The sequence below is a fragment of the Zingiber officinale genome, chromosome 4B (assembly GCF_018446385.1).
Source record: "Zingiber officinale cultivar Zhangliang chromosome 4B, Zo_v1.1, whole genome shotgun sequence".
Classification (NCBI taxonomy): Eukaryota; Viridiplantae; Streptophyta; class Magnoliopsida; order Zingiberales; family Zingiberaceae; genus Zingiber; species Zingiber officinale.
In genome coordinates this window covers 119,905,752-119,917,948 of record NC_055993.1, presented here as the reverse complement: position 1 = coordinate 119,917,948, position 12,197 = coordinate 119,905,752, and the positions used below count along the sequence as shown (strand labels likewise).

General features: G+C 37.3%; 1 protein-coding gene across 2 annotated transcripts; it reads right to left on the bottom strand.

Moving 5' to 3' along the window:
- Positions 1 to 7,091: 7,091 nt before the first annotated feature.
- LOC121977889 lies at positions 7,092 to 9,401 on the bottom strand. 2 transcript variants are annotated; one of them, XM_042530295.1, is made up of 3 exons: positions 8,917 to 9,401; positions 7,410 to 7,501; positions 7,092 to 7,290 (listed from the first exon to the last, which is right to left on the bottom strand). In XM_042530295.1, exons 1-2 carry the CDS (start codon positions 9,371 to 9,373, stop codon positions 7,431 to 7,433), a joined length of 528 nt encoding a protein of 175 aa, XP_042386229.1. In that variant the 5' UTR covers positions 9,374 to 9,401; the 3' UTR covers positions 7,092 to 7,290; positions 7,410 to 7,430. The 2 variants fall into 2 exon arrangements, with proteins under 2 accessions (XP_042386229.1, XP_042386227.1); XM_042530293.1 differs by lacking the exon at positions 7,092 to 7,290 and having other exon boundaries at positions 7,302 to 7,501.
- Positions 9,402 to 12,197: the final 2,796 nt, after the last annotated feature.

The following is a 12,197-nucleotide window of genomic DNA, read 5'->3' as shown; positions in this document are numbered from 1 at the left end:
GACGGAACCAATGTGGCGCCAGTCGGCTCACCCCCGCCTTCAAGTCATAACAATCTCTTATGTGTCGCCAAACAATGATATGAGCAGAACAGTGGTGTCCATGGTCGAGACTTCGAAGCCCGTGGCCGCTCTGCTTCGACGTGCTAAACAACATGCATTCAATTTTCCTAGTGCTACTGGGCAGCTCCCGCCCGAGACCCTTTTGACGATTGGTTGCTGCTGGCCGACCGACGTTCATGGGTGGTGGTAGGCTCGACTATCCCTTCCTTCCTTCGTGCCACTTGGGCCTCCACGTTGATGTATTCGCTGGTGCACCTGAACAGTTGGTCAAAATTTTCTGACAACTTCCAGATGAGTGAGCGAAAGAATTCACCTTCTATAAGTAAGTCCCTGCAAGAAGGCACTTACCAATATCTCCGAGGTGACCGATAGAATGCCCATGGTCATTTGGTTGAATATTTTGATATACGCCCTCAACGCTTCCTTGGGTCCTTGTTTTACTGTGAACATGTTAACGTTTGTCTTCTGGTATTTGCAGCTGCTAGCAAAACACTGCAGGAATGGCACCCGGAAGTGTTTGAAGCAATGGATTGATCCGATCGGTAGGCGTCGAAACCTCCTTTGCGCCGATTCAAAGAGGGTGGCGAGGAAAACTCGGTACTTAACCCCGTCGGTATACTAATGAAGTGTGGTCATGATGTCGAACTTGATCAGATGGTCCTCTGATTGTCAACGGCGCGTAATGTCATGGTAGTTGGTCATCCAGGATCCACTGAAAGAACTGTCTATTTATCCGTTCGGGGGAGTTATCGAGCCTAGGTGCTTTACCCTTTCGTCCATCCCGGATAGGCGCGTCATTCGAGGAGGATCCTTGTGCTTTATCCGCTCAGCCTTGTTCCTCTAAAGGGATGTGGAACAACGCTCAGTGAAACAGGATCGACGCATTCGGTGTATCTCCATATGTGTCGATCGATTTATTGTTTAGCCTACAAGCGGCGGTGTTTTCCACTCGCCCTTTATGGCTGACCTGCTTTACTGTTGCTGACGTTGTAGTTTATTTGCTTATCGATCGACTATCGTCTGCTGTTGCTACAACATCTTGATCGCTCGTGCTTGAATCAGTATATCCAATTCTTCTCGCGTCAACGTCATGGTCGTAAGTCGTCCAGTATCCTCCATCTTCATGTTTCAGATATAAGTTAAGTTCCACAGACGACATCAAATATGATCATGTCTGAAAGTGATGATGACAGCTAGCTAGGAATGTGGCTCTACTATTGAACGTGTGAAGACTCCACTCTGCTCTTCAAAACTAAGAACGTCAATGCCGGACCAGAGAAGAGGTCCCCAGTGTTGACCCTCCAACGCTCAAGTCAGTCACCGACAATAATGAAGAACAAAGAAAACTATAGCAGCAACAAGAGCGTAATCACAAATAACGCATACCTCCTCCGGTGCATGGAACCCCCTTTAAATAGTGGCCCTGTAAATTACGTGCACACTTCTCAAAGTACTTGCATATTTTCCCAGTTTTCCTATGAAAAGATGAATCAGAAAAATATCTCTGACATCATTTCTTAACAGGGTGTACAAATCCCTAACATGATAGTGGAAGCTTCCGCCGTACGATTTGCCTGCTAACTATGTAATGTTGTCAGCGGCACCAACTCTCAGAAATATACAATGAACTAAGCAAGAGATCTCACTGCTTGGTCCAGCAGGTGAGCCGCTCAGTCGAGATTCCCAGCCCGGTCCCTTGAGGTTGTTCTTCTCCACGATTGTTCGGATCAGTAGGTTGGTCCTCATACGATCGGACAGACAGTCCGGTCGGACTAGCCCTTATAGGGTCATCACAATTGCGAACATTTGTTCTCCTCTCTTTAGTCGCCGGACTTTCAGGGCGCTGCTTATCGCTCGGACGGACGAGCAATCTGGTCAGACGAGACTCTGGGCGGCACCATGTTCCTGAGCCCTCCTTTCGCAAAGTGGGCGACCATGCCTGATTGACCCGTTGTAACCCGCTCGGTCAACTTTGATGACTCGTCCTTAGCAGGATCGTTTTTACCACCACATCATCATAATAAAATGTAGGTAACTAAATAAACACAATTAAGTAAACATCAATGTACAAAAATGGTTTTTCAAGATTGACTCAGTGTATTGTATTAATTTTTATAGTCGATGTGTTGAACTTAAGATTGACTCAGTGTCAATCGAAAATGATTTTTTAACAAATGATTTTATGGTTCTTGGTGTAGAACCAGATGTCAATTGTACAATTGAAGGTTATTTTTCAAGCATTACTTTAACTAATGATGCAAGTATTACTGATGAGGTTTGGCATGCTACATTAAGACATAGACAAGAACATATGAATCAGTTGGCTAGAGAGGATCTATTAGGCACTCAGGCTAAAATTCACTTGTCTATATTTGAGTATTATCTTGTTGAAACAGTAAATAGGAAACTATTTGGTAAGACTATTAGATCTGAATTAACATTGTAATTAATTTATTCAGACATTTATGGTCCAATGAATATGAAGACTAGACATGGAGCTTCCTATTTCATTACATTTATTGACGATTTCCATGTGTATTTGATATCTCATAAATCTGAATTATTGGATTGATTCATTCGTTATATGAACGAAGTTGAAAATCAAATAGAACGTAAAGTTAAGAGTCTTAAACTTAAGACTTTACGCATTGAACATGGAGGTGAATATTTGTCTGATATGTTTAAGACAATATGTAATGATAAAGGCATTATTAGATAGCTGACAATTCCTGAAACTCTACAGTAAAATGAGGTAGCCGAAAGAAAAAAATATGACTCTTCTTAATATGGTTAAGTCTATGATGGCGCGAACTATAATTTCTTATTGTGGAGATGCATTATTAACTGCGGCCTATATACTTAACAAAGTGTCTTCAAAATCAGTTTCATCTACCTCAGATGAACGTTGGACATGCAAAAAATCAAATTTAAATAATCTGAGACTCTGGGGATTAGCCGCTTATGTTCATGATAGTTCTCACAAGTATAGAAAACTAATACATAAGGGTAAAAAATGTATCTTTATTAGATACCATTAGACCTCCAACGGTTATGTTTTTATAGGTGAGCAACTAGATGTAACAATCTCTGAAGTAGATTCAAGAGATGTGACTTTTCTCGAAACATAATTCCCAACCAGAGGTGATGCTGATAAAAGGGCTCCTCTATTTGATAAGGATAAGATATTATCAACAAGAGAGGTGTCAAAAGGGATGTCTGAATCTAGTCAATCGAGTGGGAGTAATATGCTAAGTTATTAGTTAACTTCGCAACAACCTAACTTATGAAGAAGCGTTCGTAAAATCAAACCTAAGAAGAGGTTTGGCATTAAGAATGAGACATTGATGACACTCAAAGTTGATGATGGCGAACCTCAATCTATTGAAGAAGCATGTTTGGGACTTAATTGTAATGGATGAAGAGATAGAATCAATGAATAAGAATCATGTTTGGGACTTAGTTGATCTTTCTTCGACAGAAAGAATTTAGGAATAAGTGGATTCTTAACCTAAAGAGAAAACCTGATGGATCGATTAACAGATACAAAACTCGTCTGGTTGCAAAAGGATATTACCAAATGGAGTGTATTGACTTTGAAGAGACATTTTCTCCCATAGTAAAATTTGTATCAATACAAATTGTTTTAGCCTTTGTGTCAGGGTGTAAACAAACTGAGCCGCTCATGAGTTATTCGAAGCTCGATTCAATAAAAACTCGTTTGAGCTTGTTTAATGAAACTCGTTAAGAAAAACAAATCAAGCTCAAGCTTCACAATATTCGATTTGTTAGCTCGTAAGCATATTCGTTAGTAAACTCATGAATAAACCTTTAAATGAAAAAATAATAATTTTGATATTAAATTTATAGATTTTACACTCTATATATGAAAAATATAGGTAAATATATTAATTTATTTATTAGAATAAAATTTTAAATTTTAATAAGAATATTATAATTTTCTCTAAATATATAATTTAATTTTTAATGAATATTTAAATTTATAATTTATATTTATTAAACTTGTTTAGATTTGATAAAAGTTCGAATAAACTTATGAGTCGTGAATATATTCGTTAAATAAAACTCGAGCTCGGCTTGTTTACAGACGAGTCAAACTCAAACATACAAGAGTTCAACTCAGCTCGGTTTGATTACACTCCTACCTTTGTGGCACATTATGAATTGAATTGCATCAAATAGATGTAAAAATCGCTTTCCTTAATGGTGAGCTTGACAAATAAATCTATATGGTTCAGCCAGAATGTTTTATTGCTGAAGGATAAGAAGAGAAAGTATGTAGACTTAAAAAGTTTATATATGGGCTAAAGCAAGCATCAAGACAATAAAACATAAGATGTAACAAAGTCATTTTATCTTATGATTTTGAGATAATCAATGAGAATTATTACGTTTTAAAAAAAAATGTTATTTTATCATTATATGTTGATAATATGTTGATAGCTAGAAATAACATAGGATATGTGAATGAAATCACTTCTATCGCAATTTGATACAACGGATATAGAGGAAGCTAAATACATCTTAGAGGTGAAGATCATTAGAAATCATCCTAAAAGACTTTTGGGTCTGTCACACGAGTCTTATATAAATAAGATGTTATATCATTTCAGAATGTCTAATTGCAACATAAAACATACACATATTGTAAAAGGTACTGTTTTGAGCAAGAGTATGTGTCACAAAACTCCAAAGGAAATAGCTGAGATGAATAAAAAAATCATATGTTAGTATTATTAGTAGTTTGATATGCACTATGTTGTGTACATATCCCGATATCAACTATATTGTTGACTTTATCAGTCGCATTCAGTCAAACTCAAGACCGAGACACTGGAAGACGATAAAAAAGATATTCAGATATCTGAAGGCGACAACATATTATTATCTATATTTCTAAGGATCCAATATGAGTCTGATAGGTTATTCAAATGCATATTAGGATGGGAACCTGAATGATAGAAAATTTACATCAAGATATGCGTTTTTGTTGAATGGTTTCGTCATCTCATGAAACAACAAAAAATAAGCTTGTGTATCTTTGTCAACTATGGAAGCTGAATATGTGGCATATTCAACAACTGTGTGCAAGAAACAGTCTAGTTGAGAAGGTTCCTAAAGCATTTAAAGATTGCTGAAGCAAAGTGAGAGTCTAGTAACTATCTACTGTGACAGTTAAGCTACAATAACTTTTTCAAAGAATCTCAAATATCACAGCAAGGGCAAGCATATAACTATAAAATATAACTTTGTAAAGAATATTGTGGCTAAAAGAAAAGTATTTCTTAAATATGTCCCTACATGTGGCAAAAGGCGATTCGCTCGCCCCCAGCGCCCCCCGCCAACCCGTCCCTAGGCCAACACGGAGGAGGTAAATCACGGGTGGCTACTAGCCATTAGTGCAAATGACCAAGACATGGGGGAGGTTATGCTCGGTCACGCCGAGTTTCGACCCCAAGGACCTCATGTGGTAACACCCCATGTCTTAACCATCGCACCGCCCCGAGGGGACTTAAATATGTCCCTACATGTGTTATGATTACATATCCTTTTACTAAGCTAATGACTAGAGAGTCATTTAAAAAACATGTAAAGTTTTTGGGACTTAGCAAAATGTAACAATATTGTAATAACAATCAGATATTATGATTTGATTGTGTGGCTTGTCATAATTTATTCAGTGTATATGATTTTGTTACATTCATATAAGATCTCGATGAGCATGTTGGTAGGGAGTGATAGATCCACTCACATAGATAATCATCTTTATTATGTTAAGTATAAATAAAGGTAAGACTGTTACTTATGAGATAACTTATGTAGCTATAAACAAAGACAGATCAATAAGTTAAAATCATCTTGATAATTGTGTCAAGATAAAATCATTTATGTTGAATAATGATCGAAGTAAATAAACTCACAATTTACTAAAGCGGTTGAAAGCCAGATTGAAATTCCTATGTTGAATTCATGATTAGACATTAGATATGTCTAGATCAAAATATATATGATGTTAAATTTAAAAAAAAAACATATGCTCTTTTTTAGTAAAGAGAATAACATCATAATATGTGATTCATACCACATATGTTATTGCGACAACAAAGGTAATAAGAGAATGAATCCTTGTTTCTCTACTATATGAAACCTTTGAAATCATAAATTAATCTCAATTTTGTTCTAAGTGAATATTTAACTGTTTACTTAAAATTTTAATCAGTAACTACAACTTTAGCATGTATCGCTATGAATGATTCGATCTATAGAACATAATTAGGAAAGCGACCGATTAAAATAAATAGATTCTAGCTAAAAAAAATATTAAATAAATTTACATCTTTTGATGTTATTCATTGGTCGACTTATTTCTATTATGTGAAATGATTGCGAATATTGAATATAAAACATGCTCTTGATATAATAGTCATAATAAGGGATTAGAGATGTTCATATTAATATCTCCAAGATAATAGTTGTGTGTCACTTGGAGATTAGATGTTTCCTGGATAACAGATATGTACCGCTAGGAGAGTGGCTAGGTGTCATCATGAGAGTGTCTCTGATTCGTTTGGAAAAGTGGCTAAGTAAAGTGTAACAACTTTGTTAGCATTGATTGCTCAAAAAGCAACTATGCAAGGTGTAACAATCTTCTTAGCATCTATCGCTCAGTGTGTTTGTTGTCGCACGAATCATTTTCTATAAGTATGGATTGGATGTTCTGATATGATCTTTGTGACTAAACTCTTATATAGTCTATGTGTCTTATTTAGCCTTTGTGACTAACTGGTCTTAGCGACTTACCTAGATAAACTGATCTTTGTGCCTAACTGGAACGAGTAGGAGACGTTGGTAATGGGAACATGGGAATATGGGCTACCCATAATGCCCACGTTGTCTATATTTCCATGGGACAATTTACTAATATACCCCTTGATATTCACATGATATAATGCGTCCAAGTCTTTCATCGAATAGATGTGAAAGAAAGAAAAGAGAGAAGAAGAACATCCATTAGACGACGGGATTTGATTTGTGGAATCGTCGAAAATCATTCATCATTGTAACCTTCTCACATGCAGCAAGAGACGAATTCCTTCATCCAATGGTTTCTCTCCTTCAAATTTCACCACAACGAGGTATGATGTATTGTTTTATACAATAAATTTCAATTATAATTCCTTGCCCGATAATGCTTATCCTGGTAGGTCACTCCTGAACGAGTATAATGGAGAGGATAGCAAAACATCAATTTACAGGGTAAATGATTTGTCCCGAATGAGTACATTATCTATGAGAATTATGCAAAGCCAAAAGGAGTAAAAGGATCTAACCCTGTAAGTATTGGATGAGAGTCAGTTGTCTTCATCGTCAGTTTGTGGCTCGGCAGATTTTTGTGGTCTCTTTGCTTGTGAAGATGATGGACCTGTTATAGATAGAAGACATTGTGAGCCCAAAAGCTAACAATTTTCGCAGACAAAAAACACACAACTGATATTCAAAACAACATTTGACAACTAAATAGAAAATGAATCAAAGAGATATAGCGACAGAATAGCTTCAAAGAATTATTCATGACTTTGGCTACACGAGCAAAGACACCCAACTAGCAACTGTAAACAATCACATCAGCTAGTATATCTAAACAATCTATGGTGTTCTACATATTCTATTTTCCGCTAGGAGATGATGGGAGATGCAGTAGAGAAAGCTAATAGAACAATTGCAATCTCAAATCATATTGAAATTTACTAACATGAAAAGAGAACAAGGAAATAATTAACATTGGATAGAATATTAAGGGCGAAAAGGCAGCTTAGATGCTGATGAAAATCTATTTCTAAAAAGCTTGAATAAATTAATTCGCTAGTGACCTAGTAGAAATTATCTTAGGACTTGCATGTCAACAAAAATCAGTAAATGTGTTCAATAACCAGAGAACTTCATACATTTCATCCAAACATATTGCCATACTTCCCCTAATCCACGCCGAACCAGGCACATGAAACTCAGAAAGAAAAAAGACTCCACCTCAAGCACCACGTTCACAATAATACACCAAGTAGGCCTCATCCAACTGTATCATTTTGCAGGGAGTAATTCATAATTTAAGAAATGAGATTGCTCTAGCGAGCACAGAAAAGATCTCCCTTACAACCAAATATTTGAATGAGATATTATAGTTGTTCATGGGTATGAATTTTGTAAATAAAGAAGAAATAGGATGGTCATTCAGGCGTTAGGAAATCAACAAAAACTAAAAAAAATCTTGTGAAATATAGCAAATAACTAATTATGATATCAACTGAATTAAGCAACAATATATCATTTGCTAAATTCTTTTTTCAAGGATTAGGGGAACCAAATTTATTGGAAACCTTACCATAAACCCGAAAACCTATACTAAAAACAAAGTAAGAAAAAATGAAGGTTGGCATCTTTGTAGATCAGATGAAGAAGTGTTTTCTTTCAAGAACTTGCCCTTGAAAATATAATTTCTCCAGAAATGATGGAAGCAATCAGCTTTACAAGAATTAGCTAAACTTTTGGCCAATTTGTTCTCAAGCTCAACAGAGTTCTGACTATTATTGGGATTCCAATTTATTTATTTGTGACAAAAATTAGCAGGCATATATAAGCATTAGGACGTGTTAGAAAAAAAATAAAATAAAATCTAAGATAATTCATTGACCCCTAGCAAAATTTCGTGAGTCTCAGATAAGTTCCAAGAAATCTGGATTGTCTAATCTAGATAACTGGATCAATTGAACTACGGATAGAGAAAAAGAACTATCGTTTACAAAAAATGAACAATTAATATTCAAAGATATGATTGTTTACCCTCGAAAAAATAGGCTGAAGAGGGCCAACCCCTTTCGGTGGTGAATGACAACTCCTCCTCCTTCGAGAGCGGTTTTCTGAGCTTCCAATCCTCACTACTGACATGCTCAAAGCTGGTGATGACCTCGGAGACATGGGGGCGTGGCTTCTGGGACGGAACCCAAAAGGATCCGCCGGGGACGAACGGAAGCCAATCGGGGGCGAACTGGCTGACGACCATGAAGTGCATAAGTTCGTCAACGATGCGGTGCCTCCGCAGGACTTCAATCTCGCTCGGTCCGGACCCGCCCTCGGGGTCGAGATCGACCTCGAAGACGAGCGCCTTGGCGGAGGTATCGGATCGGAAGCGAACCACGTCGAGGCAGGAGGCGGGGCGGGAGGGGAGGAAGGCTGAGCATGACGGCGTGAAGGCTGCCGCCGACCGTATTAGGGTTCGCAAGGCGAGAGATCGCCACATTGATGCTGAACACAAAATTACCGCAGAATAAAAAAACGGCTGCGTATTCAAATAGAGAGGCGTGTATTTCAAAGTCCGCATCGGACAGTCTTCATCAACGGGCGAAAAGATCAACGAGCCGAGCCAAATCAAGATTAATTGTATGTATTTTAATTTTTTTAAATCTCAAAATTATTTATTAAAAAATTTATTGAATTTTATTATATTTTTCAACCTATTTATTAAACGTACATAATTGAAACATTTGATAGGATCTAATATCAGACTGGAGTCCAGTTAGATATGGAGGACATAATAACTAGCACAAGAAAATCAGATAGGTTGATATCTGACAGGAAATCTAGTTGGATTCGCAGGACCTGACAACTAGTCAAAGTTCAAATGGAGCATCAAGCAAGAAGACCTAGTAGGTCAAGAGTTGAGTATGTTAGCAAATGACAAGTGAGATAAGCATTGAAGGAGAGTGATCCAGTGAGGATGAGCCTAGTGGGGTTGTAGGCGCCAGTCTAACATAGATCTATTTTAGAAGTCTAAGTTGAGACCATGACTAGATCCTGATTTTAGTGAGATATGATCTCAGTCATAAATTGATCGAGCATTTTAAAAACAAGAGTACACAGCGGAAAGTTAAGTAAGATCGCGAAATAGAAAAACAAGCAAAAATACGATTAAGTTTTTACTTGGTTTGGAGCCTTCAGCGACTCCTACTCTAAGACCCAGGTCCCAAGGATATATCAACGCGTAATATACTAAATCCTCTTCCGGAACCGTCGAAAGAGTAATTGAATACAAAGAGAGTCGGAGAAATGTAACACGCTACACTTCCCATTTGCATAAAGTAAATACAGGAATTAACTTTTTACCAAACACGGTTTGTCGTCGGTCGGCTCAAACTTAGTGTTTGGACGGCTTCTCGGCGGCAGTCGAGCGTAGTAGAGTCATAGCAGGGCCGCAATAGCAAGCCGGAGCAATTGGAAAGTCGATCAAATGCGTAGAAGCTCGTATAGAAGTTGTTGTTGAAGCCTTGGGTGAAACATCCTTTTAAGGTGTCTTCCATAGCTTTGAAGGCGCCTCTAATGTGAGGAATCTGATCCTAAACCACCCGTTCCTTATCTGTGACGAAGTCTGAATTTTATTCTGCGAAAGGCGTCTTCCATAGCACTGAAGGCGCCTTTCATGAATAGTGTGAATGTGTCTTCCATACTATGGAAGGCGTCTCGGGGCACTGTTTACCCAATTCCTTTTGTGCTTCTTTTGCCCTGTATAAAAGTGTTAATCCAATAACCTGTAAGAGAATATTCGCACAATATAATAAGAAGTAGTAATTAGACCCTATCTCCTTGAGACCAGGATCTAGTCAGTGTCTCAATTTATATTTCTGAAATGAACCTAAATTGAACTGACGCATAATGCCCCTTCGAACAAGGACGCGTCCTCACTTAGTCACTCTCCTCTAGTAACTTACCTCTACTTACCAACTGTAAAGTTACCTCTAGAATCACACATCCGGACTTCGGGAATCAAACATCCTTACCTACCAAAATCGCACATCCGGTCTTTAACTAATCAGGAATCGAATATCCTGACTGAGGTTAGTCAACCATGTACACTCGGTAACAAGATTAGATCATAACATGCCAAACTTTAACTTATTTGTCATTCATCAAAACTCTTGTTTGACCATTAGTGCCAACTACACCAACACAGGCTCTCGGGGCTGGTCCAGGCGCCCAGGATTGGATAGAGGCAAGACAGATAGAGTTTTACCAAGGTGCAGCTACGTCAACAGTCCATGCGCTCGAGGGTGATCCAGACACCCAAAGTTGGATAACTTAGCATCAAAGTAGGATTGGATGGGCTCCAGTGGAGGCACTCAGGGTGGTCCAGGCGCTTGGAAAGGCCTAAATAAGATGTTTCGACTAACAGCTCCAAAACATCAATTGCTACAACTTTTGTACTCAAGTGTGGATCTAAAAAGCATTCTACAACGATGAAACACTACTCTGACGACTTCGCCCAAGCTTCAACACAAAGTTGTTGGTATATTTGTATTTGCACTTTAATTGTCTATCTCTTTGTAATTATTCGAGCTTATAGACAATTAAAGTGTAAATATTTAATGAATAGATTCATTAAAATATTGTGTTAATGTTAGGTTGTTCCCTGGAAGGAACACATTGCAGGGTCTGACTTTAACATTTTGGCAATGACTGCTACATCTCTAGAACTCGGTGTAGTGCTAAATATGCAAGAGTTCGCATTGCAGGGTCCGATTGTAATATATTAGCAAATATCACTACATCTCCATGAGAATTTGGGTGTAGTGTTAAATAAATAAAAGTTCGCACACCATAGGTTGGTTAAGAACAAATATGATAAAAAAATTAATAGTCTAAGATTTAAAACATAGAACATAGTAGCCCTCACTGATAAATCAATGGAGGTAATAGATACGATAATTATGAGAAGAATTAGTATTTTGTATGTACAAGAGATAAAATGGATAGATGAGAAGGCAAAGATGATAGAGAATTTAAGTTTTAAGTTATAGTACACAAGAAAGACTAAAGCAAGAAATTAAGTGGATATTATTATAAATAATTTGCTAAATGATGAAGTTATAAGAGTAGTTAGAAAAGAAGATTGAATTATAGCCCTTAAGATAATAGTGATGACAGAAACTATGAACATAATTAGCGTATATACAATGCAAGTAGGATTAGATAAAACTACCAAATCAAGGTTTTTGGACGACTTAGATGAAGTATTACAAAATATTCCGCCAAATGAAATGATTTTAATAAGAAGTGGTCTAAATGGGCAT

Coding starts and splice junctions, on each gene's coding strand:
- LOC121977889 (XM_042530295.1), bottom strand. CDS start 9,373: ATGTGGCGATCTCTCGCCTTGCGAACCCTAATACGGTCGGCGGCAGCC. Junction 7,502..8,916: donor TTCAGCCTATTTTTTCGAGG/GTAAACAATCAT, acceptor TATCTATAACAG/GTCCATCATCTTCACAAGCA.